Below are 22,191 nucleotides of genomic sequence, written 5' to 3' on the forward strand. Positions count from 1 at the left end.
ATGAAAATGGCGTAAAATTACTTACAAATATATCATTACTGAAATAATAACTTAATTAATCTTCCACTGTCAGAATATAGTGAAAGTAGAGCAGGTCACTTACACTGTTGTCACTCGACCCTGACACAGGGTAGACCGTCCAGCCGAGCTCCGCCGTGGCTGTGGTGGAGTCCATGAGCGTCTCTGTGGAGAGACATAAGGAGAGATGGTGGTCAGATAATCTCCTGACTACATGAAAATGTTGCTGTGGTTAAATAAAAATCACTTGAGTAAAATGAACATTTTGAGAGGTGGAAGATATGTCAGAAAATCCACTAAACATTTCTTAACATTTCTGAATAATAAAAAAGGGTTTTTAACAGGTTTCAGTAATCTTATTTTTCTGCAAAGGCAAGAGCAAATTGAAATCAACACAACTGGAATGCTACAAGCATATAATGTTGTAGTGCACTTCAGATATACGTTAACTTGAAAGGAAAACATTTTTGAGGGAACGCTACGTCATTATGTGACGATCAGTGTACGATCGTCCGTCTGTCTGTCTGTCTGTTAGCAACATTACTCGAAAATGGACTAAAGGATTTGGATAAAATTTTCAGCGAAGATCAGAAATGTCACAAGGACCAAGTGATTAATTTATGTGGTGATGTGGTTTATCTTCTGGATCCACGGATTTCTAAAGATTTCCGTATCATTGCGAGATAGTGGCACTATAACTATGACAACAAGTGAACACTACGTCAGCTGCCTGCTGATGATCTCATGATTGCAATCTTACTACAAATCAACTGCTGCAGAGTTATCCGTTGGAAATGATACAAGGAACAATTGATTAAATTGTTGGGGTGTTTCCCAGTCCCATCACTTCCCGCTACATATTTAGGTCACGCGATTTGGTATCTGTACATAACGTACACATGCGTAACACACGCCAGGGCTCAGTGCAAGATCGTTTAGTTTGTAGGTAAATCGATATCAAATGGCCACATTCTATATTGCTATTATTTCTGATCATCAATAACTTATAAACAAATGCTGCATTTCTGACAACGCCATATAAAGGAATGAACAACCGTGGCAGAGTACTGCGCTCTCTCAGTGCTTTTCTATTTGATCATCTGGTACTGATTTACGCTTTTCTTGCTGTTTAAAAATATTTTATTATTGTGTACATGAAATTTTTGAAGTTTGTATTGTTGCTTAGACAAAACTAGAAGTCAAGAACACATTTGGCTCTGGAAATTTTAAATTGATATTTTGTTTTATTTTTTCCAGGCAGTATTGTCTTATCACACATATATCAGTATATGTGTATATGTTGTCTGCTTATTTTCTTTTGACAGAACATGATGAAGAGAAAAATTCTTGTGATCAGTGAGAAATAGTGTCATCATGGAGCTAACCACGCCTGACGTACGTCAGCGGGGTTACTGCATTCGCTTCGGTATCTGGCTGGGTAAGTATGTGTGTGTGTGTATGTCCGGTCAGATATCTCTGCAAGTGCTGAAGTCAGGATAATCAAACTTGGCACTGAAGATCAGTCTAAGGTCCCCTGCTCAGTTGTGGAGTTAGAGGTCAGCAGATCAAGTAGGAAGGGATATACGTAGGATGATCAAAATTGATACAGAGTATCATGCATGGGCGTGGTTCTGCCATCTACTGAGGGCTCGTCTAGTTTGTTCAGCGGAGAGGCTCAAACGTTGCAATTTTCAGCACTGTTTGCAGCACATGTAGCAGAGTACATATCACAGTTGAGCAGACAGTGTTCAAGAGTCAAATGGCGTCTTCATAGCAAATTGCTAACTAATTTGTGAAATACACATCTGGAAAGCTGATAACAAATCATGCTATTATTTTTCCTTTTAAATATGAAATTACATAGGTACCTGCCTCGGTCAGAAAAATTCAAAGAATTAACTGAAAAACAATAATTGAGAGAGACTGCTGGATAGGCTGCTACTGGTTTGCTTGGCAGAACTATGCCATCATCTATATGAGTCTGTAGGGAAAACAACTGGCTGGAAAACCAAATCTCCCTGGTACGGAGGAGGGGCCACCCTATATGCCGTGGATTAGCTTGTGGAAAGAAACACCTCTGGTAATTGGGGTCAAAGAGAATGTGCCTCCTGTCTGTCATGAAGTCCTCTGTGGCACACATTCCACCAGCCTGACCCAACTGTCTGTCATATGCTCACTGAGCCATTCATACTGTCACCTTCTTTGCCTCTTTTCCTTAATCTCTGTGCCCATGCCCTGCCTGCTTTTCCACCCACCACTTCCTCTCAGCTCTGCCACTCTCTGCATGTAACAGAGGGCAGGTCTAATGAATTTCTGCTGCTGATTAGGCCTGTGTCAGTCGTGTACTCCAGTGTTGAGCTGCAGCAGATGGAGAGACCATTCATCGGGTTCAAGGCGTCAGCTGCAATTCCAAAATGCCACAGAGGGATTTAGAAACCCCCTCGACAAACACGGGTACTAAGCTTAACATAAGTCACAGGCAGCGAGAGTGATACAGGTCTGGTAGACAACTGTACGCTCTATCTCGTCATTAATATTGTGATATGCGCTGCCTGCACTTGTGCTAATAGTGTGGGTTAATTGAAAGTAGATCCTAGTGAGGAAATAAAACAGAGTCCGTAAAATCAGATATAATGTAAAATTACTCTTTGTAGGTATGAGCGAACAAAATCAAAGACAGAGGATCTGAGGTTATATCTCGCTGGATTTTGTTTAATGCTGTCTGCGTACTCAGCTTTGTACCAGCTTGCAGGATATTTTAGAGACTTCCAGTTGTTTCATAACCCTGGATTTCCTCTGATTTATATTCCAGCGAAAGCCACAGCTTTTAATTAACAGGCTCGGTTTATTTCAGGGGCTTTTGCTGACTTTCAGCAACTCACCAGCACTCACAAGACATAATACTAGATTTCACATCCTATTCAGTTATCACAAAGCCCAAATCGTATAATTAGGCAGATGGAACTGCAATTGAGCAGCTATTGATAACCTTGTGTGTGACTCAGAGTTGAGCAGTCTACATGGGTGTTAGGCAGTGAAATGGTAATTATCCCCCATAATGATAACGATAATTAGTAGAGGAGTAAAGTGAGAATAATAAACCCCCTCTGTGGTGGTTTAGGGAGTGGTGTGGGGGAACAGGGAGCACATTTCCCCAGAAATGTTAACACAGGCTGGGTGACACGCCATCCTCTCCCCTGACCTCCTTTTCTCTTTTTCTGTCTGTAGCCAAACATTCTCTTTGTTTCTTCATTCCCTTTACACTTACTTCCATCTTGCTCCTTCTCACGTCTTTCTCTGCCTCCTCGCCCTTCCCTTCCCTTCTCTCCTGCTATCGGTGGCCCACATGCTGGACAAGTAGCGCCTCACCCTGAAAGACTGATCACTTCTCTTCCTCCTGCTGTCTACACTTCAGTCCTGGCAGCCACACCGATTCATTACCTCCCCTGGAGCAGAGCGGCACACAGCTCAGCCACTGGCTCCTTCTCGGTCTGAAACCCCAGCCGTGGCAGAGCACGGCGGCTCAGCAAGACGTGATGGCTATTAATCAGGAGGAAGACATGGTACAGAAGTTCCTGGCTTAATCCTACCACAGGAATCGTTTCTTCTTTTTTTTTGTTCTTGTGCCACTTGTTTACAATATGAGGATATAGAATTCTGCCACGCACAGGAAAAGCAAGTGTTGTCATTTGAGAAAGAATGTGTTGACATCAAGCTACCATTTGTCCCAGTGGTCGCCTCTATTGTGCCTGTGGGTTACACACAATGAACACCATGTACTGTGAATAAAGAGGTGCAGACCTGAGAGGACTATCAGCACGCTAATACTCACAAAAAATGTGGCCACAAAGAAGCAAAAATTCTTCAGGCACTCTTTTTGGCAGAGAACAGAGAAAAATTATATTAAAGGATTTAATTAGTTGGGTAATAAGATTTAAAATGCCTCACGGACTTTGCAGGATTTCTATTTGGGATTTTTTTTTAAAGGCAAAAAACACATGATGTTCTACATTAAACCAGGACTCTAGAGTACCAGGTGTAACTTGACTGTCAACCAAACCAATTAGAATATATCAATCAAGGCACATTTATTTAAAACTGGTGCTTTAAACTAATATACCAGACTAAATAACCGCCTTTAATAAAACATTTATCTTTCCTGTGCCAAAGAGAGTGGAACATTTCTTTTTCTCTGAAAACTTTTTGCAGCTTCAAGAAGTGAACTTTTCCCATTTGAAACTGATTAAGCACTTGGCTTGTGCATTCTTTTTGTATTTGGATGATTTACAAGTCAGTTCTTTTTCTCACTGTGTAGCTGGATAACATTTTAGAACTTGCAGATTTGTCTTAGCACTCATTATGTCCAGATTTTAATATTTAAGAAATAGAATATTGTGAAAAACTAAAGCAGAATAAAATATAAAAAAGCACAATGTACTTTACATTTTCAAGCCAACCTTGCCATAACAGCTATGCTTAGTGTCTTCTTTCAAAAGAAGTACAATCTTTGACCTCATTCTCCTTATTCCAAAACATGTGGCTATTTTGCAATATACTCCACAACACTGGAAACTACTATGTTCATGTTTTGAGCACAACTGTTCAAAAAAGAGCCTTACACTTGCAGTTCCCTCAAGCTCAATACAGAGTGTAATGTCTGATGCTGTGCATTTTGTAGTGTAATGAATTTGTACAACAGCAGACTGTGGTGTTCAGACGGACACATCCAGGGCTCCAAGATCTGATGACAAATTGCAGCCTCTCAGTTTCCCACTTACGTCGGTGTCTTTGCATTATTTGTGTGGCAGTGGAGTGATGCATAAAAGTCTCTTAACTGTTTGAGCTCTTGGGAAAATAGCCTCCGTGTTGGCAGCCAGGACAGTAGCAGTATGTCACTTTCTGCATGACCAAAGAGGTGTTTTTAAATATGAAACATTAATGTGCCAGCCTACTATATTTCTAAAATTACACAGAATATTAACAATGTGACAATAAATAATTAAAGCTTGGATGTCTGTTTTTTTTTCTTTTTTTAAACTTGATACCCTCAACTGTGGAGGGGGCTATGAATATGCAATGAGACCTAGGAGTCTAAGAAAAGCCTACTAGGCTGAGAGTGCTTCCTCCAACACTTCCTGAGACTAAGGAGAGTTTAGTGCTGATCTGAGAGAGCTCTCAAGTGAGAGGCTGTCTGAAGTGACAGGCGGGGAGAGTGGAGGGGGGCCGCGGTACTATAACAACACTCTTCTTCTCTAAGAGGGGTCAATGCTGCATCTCAGCTTTCTAAAGAAAGCAGCAGCATTTTCAATGAGGGATACAGAGAAGAGCTGTTCACAGAAAAGACATTTCAGCTCAAACAACCACAAGAGAGGAAATAAACATTTTGCAGATGCAAACACACACAGAATTCACATTGAAAGTTATCTATGAGCCATTGTGTTCAAGTACGAGTAAATGAGACCCACAAAGGATATCAAGAGTATCTCTACACAACATTAAAATGTGTATCCTGCATTTCAAATCGCTTAGTGTGTGTAAAATCTATTCATCTATTTGCTCTCTCTGTACAAAGAACTGTTTCTTTGTACGTCTATTATTCCTTTTTCCTACCAGCATGTTTCTTAACATTTGCAGCTTGTTGGTTTACAATGGTGGCTGACCATTCAGGCTGTGGCTAATAACCATTGAAATCAGCATTTGACAGATGGATGACCAATTATTTGGAAGAGGCATACAGAATCTTGCAGTCGGAGTGATTGATGCCTCTACTGCCATGAGTAATCTTGTACACCTTTCCACAGGGCAGGCAATGCAACCAGTGCAGCTTTCAAGCAAACAGTATTTTTTTGGCTCCATACATGCTGGTACATGCTTGTATCATTATATAGTGAGATATTTCTCCTTGGCTTTCTCTTCTCAGCATGAAGAACCCAATTTGACAAATTGCTTTGCAACATATTGCATCAGAGTTAAGATTTAAACCTTGCATATAAATGACTTCGACATGGTAGCTCAAACCAGAATCAAAGAGAATACACAGATTTTCTGACAAACTAGCCTATATTTAGGTCCTATGGTTTAATGAGGGTATTTTGAAGAAGCAATTGACCTCCAAAACAGCGTGAAGCCGCTTACAGGCATAACTTCTTTTTATCTTTCTTGCCAGCAGAACTCTAGTCTCTGCTCCCCATGGAATAAATCCCTCAACATTCAATTTAAAATTGACATAAACCACATATGGTGCTTTCTATTGCTGTGATAATGTGAGCTAACAGAGCTAAAGAGCAGCTAAACATTCTTCCCATAAAAGACATGCTGTGTAAAGTTCAGTTTAACCACTGCTGAAGGGCGCATGTGCATTTACTTGTATTTCAACGAACACCTGAAACCACAACATTTGATGGCAAATGTGGGAAGATTGCAGTATGGACTGCAGTTGTTGAGTAACATGAGCAAGCTGTTCATTGTGCTAAAAACAGAATCCTATATAGTGACCCAGCAAGGAAATCTGGCCAGATTAAGGGGAAAGGCAATGATATACCCCTGAGGGAGCGAGTGCAAGTGCTGAGACGTGATTCATAGCTTTAATGATGGACAGGGCTACTGTATGGCCAGTTGGAAATAATAACAGTCTGTTTCATTTAGAGGGAAAAGTGGAAAGAGCCTCTGGTCCAGAGCAACTCAGCTCAACTTATCTGTCAGTGCAAGCTGGGACCATTAGGGTACAGTAGAGCTCCCACCACTGTCACATAACAGCTTATCCCTGTGTGTTAAATGGATTTTTAATCCCATTTTTACAATGAAACAGGTTTTGTGGACCATGTGGTATTGACTCAATCCAACAAGAACAGCTTTCTTTCCGCCTTCTTCAAACGTCAAAAGCAGACTGGCATGCAGCCCTGGGTATCCAGGTGTGTCATTGGTGAGACAGCACATCAGGGAGATTTATGCGGTGTGGAGGTTACTACTGAGTCCTGAAAAGGCAAGTTCGGAGTTGGAATGATGATGTAGGTGTTTTGAGGAGCAATGAAGTAGGCCTCAAAGTTCAGGTCCACCTCATCAAAACTGCAGAGTGCTCTGTTTTCCAAGGCAAAGAAGAATGAGGGAGGAAGCTGGGCAGTTGATTTTGGCAGAGTACGGTGCACTATGAAATATAGTACTACACACACAAACATGAACACACAGAAAGCAGAGCACTCTCAGAGCACCAACTGTTGACAGTATGATACAGCATGGCATTCCCAGGGGCCTCAAGCAGGATGTACGACAGTAATCCCTACACAGCCAAGCTGTGTTATCAGTCAGTGTAACTGAAGTTGTCAGCAAGGCCAAGGGGCAATACCCGAAAACAAATGTAAGAGACGCAAAAACTACAGTTTGATGTATGACTTTAACACCGTTAGGTCCTCCAACAAAACTGTAACTACCCTCAACTAACGTGGCATATCCCAGTGCTTTTTTTGTTTTTCTGATGATGGAATACAGTGTCATCTCAGTTGGTGTCCAATAACTAGATATTATATGGCTTGCTACATCCTTCACCATATAATGTCTTTTTCTTTGGACCTATTCATTTGCAGGGAACTTTGAGTAGGAAAAATAGTACTCTTACAATCTAAATCATGTTCTCCTTACTCATGGAAAGAAAGTAAAGGAGCAGAAAATGGAAAAAAAAATGATATCTATATCTTATGGTCAAAATTTATGCATTAGGTAGATTTTTTTTTAAAACGCTCTTTTTGCATCTTACAATTTAAAATGTGGAGGTTGTACCACATTCAAGGTGTAAATCATCATGTATTAATAACATCAGATTTTCTTTTTGAGCAGACTAGTTGTGTAACACAGTTTCTTACAGGGAGCGTTAAATTGAGTTCTTTTTATGTTCCAAGTCAACCAAGTTGCTTTTGTTAGTTTATAGTGTGTGTTTCACAATTAGTCAGTGCTAGTAGTCTGGGGATGACTAATTACAATAAGCACCAGGAGGTATACGGAGATCATAGCTTTTCCTATCAGGCATCAAGATATGTTTTCGTTATTAGCAACACCAGTGCATCATTAGTCTTGTCTGACCACTAAAATAGTTTAATTCTGAATGACACCATATTTCATGGCAGAGACATCAATCTCAGCAATAAATGGAAGTCACCTGGCCAATCACATGCTGTGTGAAAGAAACCTGGCTAATAATACAGGCTTGAAGATTTATAAGTTCGCTTTCCATATTTTCCAAATCCCTGACAACCCAATGAGACCTGTTTAACAGATCAGTACATTTGAAATTTTGCAGTGGAAAATTCTGTAAAAGAGGGTCCCACATTTTTTATGAGCGGCAGCTGAAGAGAACATGTGTATGACTCAAAAAACGAGGCCGCACAAGTGACATTCATCTATCCATCCAACCATTTTGAGTATTGTATAAGCACCGATGCTCACTGTAGAGTACGGCTGAAATACCTGCAGCAAAGTTAAACAGGGATGCACAAATCACTTTTCACCAAAGTGACAGCTTCTCAAATACCACTACTAATTGACTTGATGGAAATAATCATCACACACCTCCCACGACTTGCCTACAAGCCATTAGGCAAAAGTGGATGATTAAAAAATGTACAAAGCTCATGCAAGAACATGAAGCAATCCTTTATTAACAAATGTGTGGTCCCTGGTTTCACATGAGGGATTTCATTCCTTCTCTCCCCGTCTCTCCTAATTTTTTCATTCTCCTAGAGGCCTTGTAGGAGCCGTACGACAATGATACGTTTGTATTAGTCCAAAAGACAAGACGTTCCCCCCAGCTTCAAATATACTCAACTGAAAATGTGTGAGCAAAGAGACCAATTTCCCCTCCTAATTTGTCCTACATGAGATGGTGTCTGTGGTAGTCGAGGGAGCTACCAGCTCCATGACAACCATTTTGATTGGCAGCTCTGGGAAATCGTGGGGTTGTAGAGCGGAGTGGGTGACAAAAGCTAGAGACATATGATGCAAGAAAGTGTGCTTTGGAGATTTATAACACACAGACACCCCAAAAGTTCAACTTTGGGTTGGTATGTCTGTGCAAATTTGTGTGAAAGACGGGTACCTCTGCTTATTGCGGCAGCCTGTCCTCGTTTAGCTGATAAAAGGATTCCACCGTGTATTATGAGCCAAGTTAGGTCATTAAAGTCTGACAAACAAATCTAGTTTATGACCTATTCTACATCCTTTTAAAGACCCTCTCATCCTCTGAAAAATCCTTTAAACCGGTCGTAAATTCCTGTGCAGAATCACTGGGTCCTTATCATTTGAAGTTTGCTGATAAGGATCAGAGCTGCATTTTGGTCAAAGGGAAATAAAATTCATTGAACAATACATCCATTAGTGTTTAAGTCTGACAGTGAGTGCCGATCTGTTTAGAATTTTAAATCTGAGACCTCTGTACCAAAGACAGTCAACCAGTTCTCTAAACTTAGCCATTTTTGATGCCATGAAATCTCAACTTGGAATTACTCTATTTGAATCAGACTTGCATATTTAGCCCTTTTAAACTTGATTTTCATTGACACTGTCTGAGACATATTAAACCTGTACAAACATTTACCAACACCCTGCTGTTGCAAAGACCACAGCATGAGCTTGACAAATTAGTTTTGTATGTCATATATTAAACAAATCTGTCTAAAAAAAACGTACACGCCGTGCTTTCTCTTTTTGTTGCAGATTTAGTTTCTGGGTCAAGTACTAAGGGATTCAGTACATGGATTCTTCCTTGTGTTTAATGATAAATGTGACTCATCTGGAGCTCTAAATGTTTCAGAAAATTTAAATAAATAAGTAGCTTTTTTGTGCCGCAAAACTGTCTGTATTTTGTCTCAGGCGAAGTTCTGATTACAGGCAATCAAAGATGCAAACAAGGAACCCTCACTGTACTTGTGAAGAAATGTTGTTCTGAAATAATCAGTTTTCAGGGAATCAAGCTGTAATGGATTTTACGACACCTACGCCAACAGAGTCTGGAAACACAGCAACACTTTTAATCAGCTTCAGTCATAAATCAGATTCCTGTGCCTCTCTTTTGAAAGCTCCTGTACTGCGTGCTATTGACTGAACAGTTAAAGGAGTGACCTTACTCTGTGTACACTTTCTCTCATCCACATAAACATTTTCACGGTTTGACACATCTCTGTTCATACACACCTCTGTGTATTAGCAGAGCATTTTAAAGAGCACATATTGGTAACTTTGTGACTGTAGGAATATGAAGATCAGTCTCGAACCAAACTGATTTTAGTTCGTTTTTGTTTCATTGCAGGAGCTTTTTCCAGAAAATCAAAATACTTAGCAAGATTTAATTTTAACATTCTGACCCTGAGAAAAAATGGTTGATTAAAACAGTACAATAAATAACATGTTGTTAAACAGTTGTGTTAGTTCTATCGCCACTATAGTCAAATCAAAGTTGAAATATTGATGTCTTTTCTGACTATTTGTCCTTTTTACGACTGCAAAAACTCAAGTCTAAAGTACATACTCCTTTAAATACTTTACAACATCAGAAAATTTGAGGATAGCATAAATATCATTTGTCATCATTTAATTCTTTAGGTTGACAGACGAAAAGAAAAGCTGGCTACCATCAAAAATTCAACATGTTCAAGCGCATCTGTAAATGAACTGGCAGCAGCTATACTCATCCGTTGAAAGAGTTCATTTATCATATTAGCAGCGAGGAGCCTTGGAACGCTTTCTATTAAATTAAACTGGCAATACATGTGATTGACAGGACTTCTGTAAAAAGACACCTTGGAAACAACAAATAAGTCAAATGAACTGTGACTGGAATTATGGCCTCATGGTTCTCTGTCTCTGCCAGCCAGTCAAGTTGCAGCTCGTCTACCCAGTCTTATATGACATATTTAGTGAAGTGTGTGTAAATTTATTCAGAAAAACAAAAAAACATTCCTTCCATGTATTCACATGCTCCGCCAATAAAACTGATTCTGACAGAACACAATTTGTTTTCTGTGACAGCAGGCAATGCTTCAAGTATGATTCCGCTGAGCAACCTCTAAAACATGGGTGCTGCAGGGACAGCTTCACCCTCCACAGTTTAAAGGTACCTGATATTAGAAATACGGTCATAAATGTAGTACACAGTCACAATCTCCCTTTCTGTTTCTGCACTGAATAAAATGCAGAAAAATATTTTTGCAGAGTATTATGATTTCAAAGTGATGTTGATCTTTGACCTGTTGGATAGAAAATAGAGTCATGTCATCATTTTATCCCATTTGTGTGAAATTTGGCCATAATTACGATATAAACTCTACGGTCATGACCTGTGACCCCTGATCACCAAATTCTAATCATCTCATCGCTGAGTCCAAGTAAATGCTTGTGTTGGATGTAATGCAATCCCCTCCAGGCGTTCTAGATATATCTTGTTCACAAGAACTTGATTGATGTGAGGTCACAGAGACCTTGACCACCAAACTCTAATCAAATCATTCCTGACTCCAAGTGAATATCTGTGCCGCATTTGAGGAAACTCCTTTAAAGCAAGAGATATAAGGGACGGATAACCAAAAAAACTGCCTCTTGTTATTTCTCTGAAGAGATACATAGGAATAATAACAAACCACCACCCTTAAAATAATTACTCATTCATCCATATCTGCTTAGAAGACGCTATTTATGTCCAAATGACTAGTTATCTGTTTTGCTTCCAGGTACAACGCTCCATACCCATGTGTCATGTGGAGGAATTTCAACAGCGTTATTGATGTGTGAGAGGTCAAACTAGGAGAGTTGATATCTTGCCAGTCAATACAGCCTGTCTGCCAAGAAAGTCATCGGATCAGAGTTGTTTCTCTGTCTGGGCAGATAGTGCAGCCTCCCACCCCCACTCCTTTACACACATACATACAAAACACACACACACACACCAGACAATCCACCTCCCAGACCTCAGGCTTGCTAATCAATGGCGTAGTGCACTTAGCCAATATATTTTCTCACTTCTTCTTCTTTTTTTGATGTTAGAGGAAGAATAATACTTAAGACAAGAAGCCTTAAATAATGTGTGCCTGTGCATTAAAAAGCAATGAGACAGGTGCAGGAAAGAGGAGATGTTGTATACGGTGAAAGAGGGAGGATGGAGGTAAAGGTGTAATAATGCGTATTAATGGGTACTGTTATGTGTGTTTTACAGCACCTGCAGCCATGTAGGAATGGTAAAAGAGGAGTCATGATTTATTCTCATTTAGCACAGACAACCCTGTCTGGACTCCTCTTCTCCTAATTTATATCTCCATCTCCCTGCCCCCCACCCCCCCACCCCCCCACCTGCTTTAACTCTCCCCTCATTCCTCCTCCTCTTCTCTTTCCTTCCTGTTTCCTGCAGCCCACCTCCTCTTGCCTCCTTCATCTAATCTCCATTCTGGCTCATATATAGTTTCCTCCCTTCCTCCACCTGACTATGCTTTATTGCGTCCACAATAGATACCCCATTTTCAGCTCTAATCCCCTAGACTCTTTGACCCAAAGAGGAGGCAATTGTACCTCCTAACAGCTGTTTAACTCTAACCACCACTCCTTTCCCTGATGGAGACCACACATTTCATGGCAGTAAGAGGCAGCAGGATCACACGGGAGGTAAGGCATATTGGTGGATTCCAGGCCTGTGAGCTAGCTCCTCTCACTCTTCAGCTTTGGAAGAGTTATGATGGGGTCACAACCCCCCTAGAGGTCTATAAAGCAGAGAATGGGAGGTAGTGGAAGGCAGCACTTCAGCCATATGCCTGCCTGCTTCACTGCTGGGACCATTACTGCATCCAATCACACGGACACACTGCAACAACAGGCCGCAGAATAACCCAAATATCACTTACAGTACAGGCACCCCCAAAGCCCCTGCAATCAACATCCTCTTAATCAACGGCTGCACGGCACAATGGAAATTGTGGAGGCCAACCATTAGTGCACCTTAAGGACTTACTGTTAGTCAAACTAACATACACTGGGAGATATTGGATAGCAGTGAAGCACAAACACAGAGCTAATGGTTTCATGGTGGTCAGCTGTGAAGCAAGACAGAAACCAAATAAGAGCAGGGGAGAGAAAAGTAGAAAAAGAGGGAAAAGATGGAGGCAATTTAGGTAAAGCAGGACAGCACTGGCTTGGAGTGTTTATGTGAAGGAAAAAACACCAGACTCATTTTCATGACCTTTGTCGGTCCTCACCGCGTGCACCCTTGATCTCAAATCAGGGCCATCCAGAGTAAATTACATTGCTTAAAGTGGATTGTTAAAGAAATTTAAAGTCTCAACAGACACAATGAGGTCATCTAGCATTTTATAAAAAGTGCCAACAAGGTAAATTACTGTGTGCACAAGAACACAATGATACATTTTATGGATCGTTTTAAATTATGATAATTAACTTGAGTCCTTGTTTAGCAAAATCATAATACTTTTACAAGCAGACTCATCAATATTTTATAGATAGGACACTGGGCACTGTGTCTTTGAGAATTTGTCATACAGACACAAATCTATATTTCTTAAGGGGGTTTTTGTTTTCTTTGCTTTCTTAAGGCAGACTTATTTGTAGTCAGACATGGGAATCACATTACTTCATGAGTGGTTCTGTGTGTTGCTTGAGGTGCTCTGTAAAAGAGTCAGTGTGAGAATGTCTTTTTAGGGAGTATGTTGTCTAAATATAACGTTAAGATTTGGCAAAGATTGGCAAAGAACTAAAGATTTTTTGGCTGACATTGTTTGGCCATCCAATCAAAATTGAATTTTACTCAAAAAGAAACACAGTTTTGATTAAAGTCCTGATTTTTGGCTTGTAAAATGTGCATTAGGCATTTTCTGTAACTGGTTTAACAAGTCGGTCTATCTGTCATGCAGCATTATATCTGCAGAAGGAAGGTGTAGACCAGACTTGGCTTTTTGCCTATAAAAGCGGATAAATGTTTACATTACAACCTGCAAGGTAAACAAGCAGTGTCTGGCTTAAGTTAAGACCACAGATGCTTTGTGGTTCTCTGTGGAATGTAAAGTCCCTCTTTGCTCTGAAAAAGCAAGCCCTCCTTCTGTTTGTTTTGTAGCCATTACAGCCACTTAGTCTGACAGAGTACTTTGTTTCCCTTATCTCCTGAACGGCTAAAACGCATAAGTGTTTTCAGCGTCTGTTCGACCTTGGGTTTAACTCCTATCACCGTGTTTACTTGTGACACGGATCAAAGACAGATCGCTTTTGAGCGAGCCGTCGTAAAAAGGACGGCAAACTTCAGGCTGTCTGTGACTTTATGGTTTCATTCCAATGGGGGAAAAAAACAAAAGGCATATTTCACCACCAAGGGCTGCCTGTGACAGGTGAGCACAGGAGAGAGACATCCAAACAGAGCCTGTGGAGAGTAACAGCAGCAGATAGTGCAGCCCAGGAGAGGGAGGAAGGAGAGGAATACATATGACTGTTTGAGTGATGTGCCTGGCATGGCTCGCAGTCAAGAAGCAAAGGCCCTGTCAACATACAGAGCAACTGTTGTCATGGTAACTGGTCAGCAGGGTGCTGAGGTGTGTTGGGCAGCATGTCATTAACAGTAAAGGATGACTCCATTCCCCATGGGTCAAGATAATGTCCTGCAGCTGCTATGGAATAATAAAAGAAACAGGTTATCGGATGGGAGCTAAACCTGTTGAGCGACATGCTCAGGGACCGCGTTGTCTCACCATCCAGGTATTCAAGTTAGATTTCCATTGTCAACAATGCCATCCAAGTTGCAAAGCAAAAAAGGAAGAGTATATGCTAAATTTTAGGTTTTTTGCAGGGGTAAAGTTAAAATCCAAACACATTGTGCAAACTAGTGAGATCAATCTCAGCAATAATGTGTGAACGGTCCGGCTGCACCCACTATCATTCTGCTATATGGTACAACACACTGGCTTGTTGGTAGTATTTAAATTAACTGAAAAAATCTCGGAGAGCCCTAAGCGAGGGTGCCCCTTGAAAAGTAGTGATGAGGGAAAGCATTTTACATCATACAGGTCTGCCTTATTCTACGATCCAACTCTTCTTTTAAACTCGCTATGAGGCTTGGAGGTTGTGGTTATTGTTTCCTGTAGTGATGGGGATTTTTGAAATTGATTCCAAGTATTATAAGGAACAGAAATTGTTCAAATTCAGCTTCAGTTCTGTTTGATATTTCGGCTCTACAGAGACACACATATTTGTGGATCTTGAATTCAGTCTGAAATGCAGTTTGCGTTTGAAGAAGCAGCGCAACTGGATGTGTGCGTGTACCCTTGTCTTTTCGGTCTGGAAACTTTTTGATGGGGTCTTACAAATCTTATAAAAGGCCTCAACAGGTGGCAGAGAGGAGCACTAAAGGCAGGCACAAAAGCGAAACAATAACTCTGCCAGGAGAGTCTTGATAAACCTAAAGATTAGGCACAGACACGGGAATCTCAAGAAACAAAATGATATAGATAAACTGATAAATACATTGAAGGACTGAGCCAGCTGAAGCACAGAGAGACTGATTCACAAGCGTGGTGAACGGTTGGCATGCAAATCAAGCCTGTATGGGGTTACAGGCAGGGTGAGAAGCGGCTGTATGAAGGGGCTTCACAGGCAGTCATTTGCCAGCATTCAGCTCCCATCAATATCAGGACCGATTAATGAGAGGCTCGAGGAGAGAGCAGGGAGAGGGCAGAGAGGACTCGAGGAGGGGGGGGAGGGCAACGGCCAGGTGTCGGAGGAGGCACAGAATGGAATAAAGAGGGCGCAGGCAGTGATCCGCGAGGAATTCCAGCCGAGCGGCAACAAGAGTGGTGGGGGGTGGCTGTTGGTTGTGCACTGCAAAAAATGGTCATTAAAAAGCCGTACGTTGTTCTATTTCCAAAATCATTAAATGTAACTGTAACACACACGCTCAAAATTAAAATAAAACCATAACAAGCTCTTAAACAGCAGAGCATTGCCTGACCATATGCATTCGCTTAGCTTGAGCAGTAACAGACTGGTTGCATTGCATCATGTTGCAATACATCTGCTGAAAAAGCCCGAGTCTTGGGTGTTGAAAATCAAGTACTTTCATATCTTTCCAGAAGACGATGATTAAGAAAAAGTCACTCTTGAGAAATATTCAATTCTGAGAGCAGTAAAACAATTCACTTCCTTCCAGAAAATGTGTATAGAACATGATTTGCAGTGAAAACCACCGTGCAGAGGTAGTTGTTGTTCAGTCAGAATTGGATTACGTGACTTATTAAAATTTCTCTTGCATGGAAAACAGAAAGCCACAAAGAAAAGGAAGTAGGGTTTGATGTGTGTGTGAGTAAGTGACTATGGCAGGCCCTTTTATGCATGTAAAGCATGTAAAGCACTGTCTTGGGAAAGAGGTTTAAAGGCCAAAATCATGTTTCAACCTTGAATAGTGCTCCGCCCCCAGAGGAAAGGGTCCCAGTATGGATGACGAAGGGTCGTGTTCTTTTAGGCATCTGCGAGCCTGAGGTTGTGTTTTATTGTCGGTCGTGCCTGTTGTGCATGTGGGTGGCCATGCATTTGTGTGCACTTGTTTTATGGGTGGAGCGTGTATATGTGTGCACACATACAGCCATGGCCATAAGTTTGGACACAAGTACCATGACGCTTGTGAATCTTAGAAAATACCACAAAATTGTCACTTAGAATACAGTACACAACTCCTGAGAACTATATTAAGTTTCATATTTAAAAAAAACATCAAAAGAGTTTGGTGTCATTTTGTTATTCTTAACAAATTCGGTTGTGAAAGTACTGCATTTTTTTTGTTATTTTCTTCTAATATTATGTTTTGGGAACAAAGTTGTTCCAATTGTTGGAATTTATTAATAATATTATATCCCTTGTTGATTTGTTGACTAATTAAACTGGTGCTGTCAAAAAATATTAGTTATGTTCTGTAATAGACATCAAAACAGACATAGTAAGTCATGCTGTGTCCAAACTTATGGCCATGGCTGTAGGTGTATGCATGAGTGTCTGTGTATGTCTGTGTATGGATTCAGTGCATGTGTGTGTGTTAAATGGAGTTGATGTGCATGTGCTTAAGTAGACTCATATGCATGTTGGCACAGCAGAAAGGCATTAGTGCAGAGTGTGCTGGTGTATGTGGGAGAGAGAAGTGTAGGCCCAGGGGAGCAGGGATTTTGGGGTGACCCCCGGAGTGGGGGGAAGCAGCCCCAGAGTCCCCCTTCACTTCATCCGTCACTCGCCAGGTCATGTGACCACTGGTTCTCACAGAGACACTGGGCAGTCGGAAACAAGAGGGCAGCATGTTAAGGCCGCATGCCTGTTTCATTGTTTGTGCGGGGTGCCTTACTGCTGAATGCAGACAAATCAATCCTGAATCATCAGCATCAACCCACAAGCGCAAACTGGCCTGGTCGAGGCGGGACAGAGGCTGCACTGTCCCGACTCATCTCTGGGAACGGAGTCCACAGCAGCGAGGAGCATTTCCTCCTCATTTATCTGTCTGTGTGCCTCCTCTGTCTGTAGCTCTTCATTTGTCCTTTTCTGTTGTCTGTTCCTCATGGCGGGGAGGGAAAGGAAAATATGTCTCCCTCTTTGTCGCTTTGTCTTTCTGAACAGTTTTGCTCAGGGTGGGTTATAAATCCTACAGTGACTAAAGGTATTACATGTAAAAATGCCAAATGTGGGTGTAGGAATACTAAGTGCTAATTTGATATCCTCCGGTTACACCTCTGATCTGACACCCAGCAGTTGCATTCCTTCCGTGACAAAGTGGAAGAAAGCAAGAGAGCAATATATCCAGATGTACAGTATTACCCAGAGTCGCGTAAAAACCTTGTGATAAGTGTTGTTAAAGGTAAATGTTAACCAAGCAGACTGAGTGGGAAAACACTCCGATTTAAAAGCCACTAGGCAAAAAAGCAGCTGGGGAAGGGAAGCATAAGCCTTAAAGCTTGCTAGTCGACTGGAAACAGTGGATCAGTGTCTTGCTCTACAGGGTAACGAGGTGGGAGTATTTAAGAAATAATGTCACAGATTTACTCTGAAAGCCACACAGTCATCAGGGAACCAAACTAGAGATATACTGATAGCAAGGCCACATCTCGGACCAAATTGGCTTCCTGAATGAAGCATGTCTTCTGCGGCTTTTACTGCATTTCAGAAGCCACAGAATAATTTGAAACCTTTGCTCTGAGACACACTCAACGAGCCAAGCCAATGACAGCGAGGTCTTTCATATTCTCAATCACCGCAAGCTGCAGATATCACAGATCATTCTAGATAGCCTTGCGAATCCCCAACACTGGCTCCTGATTTCTCCGGAGAGTTGCCAGGTTACGCTGGTGGTTATCACAAAGTCAGCTTCAACCATCAGCTAAATTAAACAAAATAAATAGGCGGGGAATTTCTGGCACAACTCTTTTGGAAATACATGCCACCGCAGCTGTGAGAAAAACCGCAAGACACAAAGGTCGCTTTGATTTCCAGACAGCTCAATGATTCCCAAGGGTGGGGTCTGGGCCTGGAGAGGACAGTGAGGGGGAAGGACAGGGTGGGGAGGTGTAGCCAGGGACAGACTGCGTCTCTGACAAGTCCGCTGTGGCACCCAGTGCCTCTCGCTCTCTCTCTCTCTCCCGGGTGACCTGAGAGAGTGTGAAGGCCTTCACTGAATAAACCAGCCCCATCCGCCACATTCAGACAGGGCTAAAAGGTTAATTGAACCTCTGTGCTGTGCCTTCCTCTGTGTAATTTACTGTGATTAATGCATGGAGGTTACTGTCAGACTCATTTACTAATTGTTCAAAGCAGTATGTAATTAACCACATCTGCAAAAATGTGTCTGGAACTGTACAGGCTGAGTAGAAACATTCATGCAGTGTCCAGACAACTTAAAAATACAACAGTTCCAAAACACCAGCTCTGCCATCACACTGACAGTGAATACATTCAAATCATCAATGAGCTTCTCTGTAGAAATCAGGCTCCTTTAAGTGTCTCGTTTAATTTTTTTTTTCACACGGCTTTATTTTAAATCTTGAAGGACTGAGGTTCTTTTCCACCAACAATAACCAGGATCGCTCATTGTGAAGAAGACTTCAGAGAATTAATGTCTCCCTTGCAAAAGTTTCCATCTGAAACTACTGACTGGTCTGACACGCAAAAACTTTACATCAAGCAAAAAAGCCGAACTGAAAGGGATCATAGTGTACTCTCGTATAATGTGTTTCTGACAAACAGTATGCTATCCAGAGTAAAGTTTTCAAGTCCCCTTTTTTTCCCCCATCAGTCTCAGCGCGTCTGGCTCTGTTTTCTGTGTCAATTATTTCTGGAGATTCTTCTTTGCCAGACTGTCAGACAGCTCTTGTATGCAAAGCATGCGGCTCTCTAAAGTGAGAGTGCAATGTAGGTAGCTAAAGCTCTGCTTGTGTTATCTTTGTTTTTGCAACAGCGTCAGCTTGAACAGCTTGAAAAGTTGCAGCGAACATTTCTTTGCTTTCGCTTTCCTTGAGATAGCAGCAAATAAATACCAGAAATTACAAATATAATGTCATAGTCTATAAGCCGCAGCTCTTGAGGAGCTTAAATTTTAATGGAGCTTTCGTGTTTTGATGATATGGATGGCCAAGTTACCCTGACGACGTGCTGCCACAGCTTATCTCTGGGAGAGAGTGTGTGTGTGCATTAATTTTCCTGTGTATTCTCTGTGCTGGGGTGTGTGCCTGCATACGTTGAGCACATTCTGCCTGGCCAGTACTGTGACCTTATGTCCCTCTATGCTGGGCTGTGTGTGTGCTCGGCGCTCTGGGTGCCTGGCCTATTCTCTTGCTCTTTCCCTGATAATGGGTGTATATACATTTTAATCTTGGATTACTTGGCCGACTCAGAGGACGGCTTTCTGTCAGCCTGGTGCATGCAGACAGCCATTACAATACCCCGAAGCTGAGTAAGAAAATCATCACTGCGTTCTCCCATTTTAGTGCTGCTAACTTAAGGCGTCAACAAGCACAAAGGGATCAAGGCAGAACTGAAACAAATCTGGGGAATGCAGCAGATTCATTGCATCCTTTCTGTACACAAAGAGACTCATGAGGTGTCTCTTTGTGCAAAGGACAATGTTGGCTCTCGTTGCCTCAAAATTTTGATGAGTACACAAACTGACAATGATTGCATTTACATCAATTAAAACCCACTTTCACCCTTAAGCTTTAATAAGATTTCCAATGTCACGTTTAAACAACATTCTCCACATTTCTGAGGGCATCTTTTAGAACTAATTACAGCAAAGTCAAACTTGCCTTGCCGTTAATTGTTATTTATGAGGGTGAATTAATTTCCAGAAAGTTGCGAGCTACTCTGAAATGTACGCTGACCTTGGCAATAGGACACAACACAGTAATGCATTCACACCGTTGGCAGATTTTATGCAAACGAATGGAAAACTGAATATTTGATCAGGTTTTTGCTCACCAAGGTTACATGGTTGGAGGTTTTCCTGCAACTCTTTGATTCTGTGTGCTTTGTAGACGTTCGACAGCGTGACCGCAACGACTTAATCTATTGTGCGGTAAAGGTACCACAGATTCACTGCGGGTCATTGTGGTGAGCTCCTGTGGGAATGCAGAGGGGAATGAGGGATTGCGGGTTGTAATTAATTTACTGCTAGATTACACTGGATAATGCCCGTATCATTACGAAATTAAGTCCACAGTGGTCTGAGTGTGGATGGGACAGGCCATGTGTCAATACTCACAAGAAAGTGTATCTGTGTGTTTGTGGAGGCTATTATGGCCCTTGAGATATCCCTGAGTGGGAAATGGAGCTTAATTATATGCATGCAGACTTACACATGGGCAGAGAGCCTGCATAACTCACTGAAACTAAACAGCTTGATAATGATGCTGCATTGTTTCCTAGGGGGTTATGTGAGACTTGGGCTTAAAACGAGAAATAGAGAATTAAGTAGCTCTGCTCTGCTAGCATCAAATAAATCTCATTAAGCAGGAGTTTAAGTTAGAACACATGATTACATTTCCCAAAATATTTCAAATATATTTTGCATGAATTATTCCCCTTGTGTAATGTAATGCCACACAAATATGTTAGCGTTTGGAATCTTTAAAGGAAAATTAGGCAACAGGAAATTGTAGTCATTTTGGATGAAAAGAACATCACCGGGGACATACTTTAGCAAGGAAAAACATCAAAATGTCTTTAAAAACTTTTCGTGTTTTGGTGTAATTCACTTTTCAGATTGCCACATTAAGGCTTACTGTATCTGAAACACAGTTTTGTTAAAATATTGATGAATCAACCACTTCACACAACCCCCTCATGCATGAGCGGGCTTTGTAAGATGCATGAAAATCTCTCCCAGGAAAGGCATTCATTTACACACTTTTAATTTGCATTTCTTTGAAACTGACCAGCAAAAGCAGCATTCTTACATGAATATAAAACATTTGGAATTTATTTTCCCTTAATCCTGACTCAGTCCATTTCAGCTACTAAAAATGTGCAATTCTGCCAGAAAGCATAATCACTTTCTTTATTATTATGCCAGCTTTTAGATTTCTTGTTTGTGGGATAGACAAAGGAGAAACATGCTCCAAACGATTCAGCCTCCAAGAAAACCTACACATTCCATGGTCTGCAACATCACAACCTGCCCCTGCTGCTCTAACATGCAAAAAAAAAAGTTTTCAAGAAGAGCCTCCAGAAAACTTGAATGCTTCCCTCCATTCCGTTCTTTCTCTCGCTTCTCCCCTGTCCTTTGATTTGCACTTGCACAAAGGCAGTCAAAATGCAAAAATGCTTGACCATTCCACAGGCGTTCTCTATCTGCATAAACTTCTCCGTTGCCTCTTTGTCCGATTAATACCTTCATGTCTTTCAGACTCGCTTCCCCCAACCCCAACCCCACATCGCCATCCCAGACAAGCCTTAGTCCTCATTATACACAGCTTCCACTCTAGTTCCCAAGATTAGGCAAATGAGCTCCCAAGCGCAGTCTATAGACAGCAACCCAGACCCCACTCCCTTTTCAAAATCAATCCTGACATTCACCAAAAAATCTAAAAGCACATAATAAGTACTATTTCACTTTCTTATTCAATATAAGACTGTAGTTGGACAGGATATGAGCTGCAATCATGGCAAGTGGTTATTAAA

General features: G+C 41.3%; 1 protein-coding gene across 4 annotated transcripts in view; it reads right to left on the reverse strand.

The window, feature by feature from the left end:
* The window catches only part of ephb2b (eph receptor B2b), a 133,771-nt gene that overhangs the window by 86,588 nt on the left and 24,992 nt on the right, over positions 1-22,191 (reverse strand). For all 4 annotated transcript variants that reach the window (XM_022209285.2, XM_022209283.2, XM_022209284.2 and 1 more), the window contains exon 2: positions 104-183. In XM_022209285.2, the coding sequence (XP_022064977.1) occupies positions 104-183 (80 nt within the window). The remainder of the gene's footprint in view (positions 1-103; positions 184-22,191) is intronic.

The sequence above is a fragment of the Acanthochromis polyacanthus genome, chromosome 5, assembly GCF_021347895.1.
Source record: "Acanthochromis polyacanthus isolate Apoly-LR-REF ecotype Palm Island chromosome 5, KAUST_Apoly_ChrSc, whole genome shotgun sequence".
In the NCBI taxonomy this organism is placed as follows: Eukaryota; Metazoa; Chordata; class Actinopteri; family Pomacentridae; genus Acanthochromis; species Acanthochromis polyacanthus.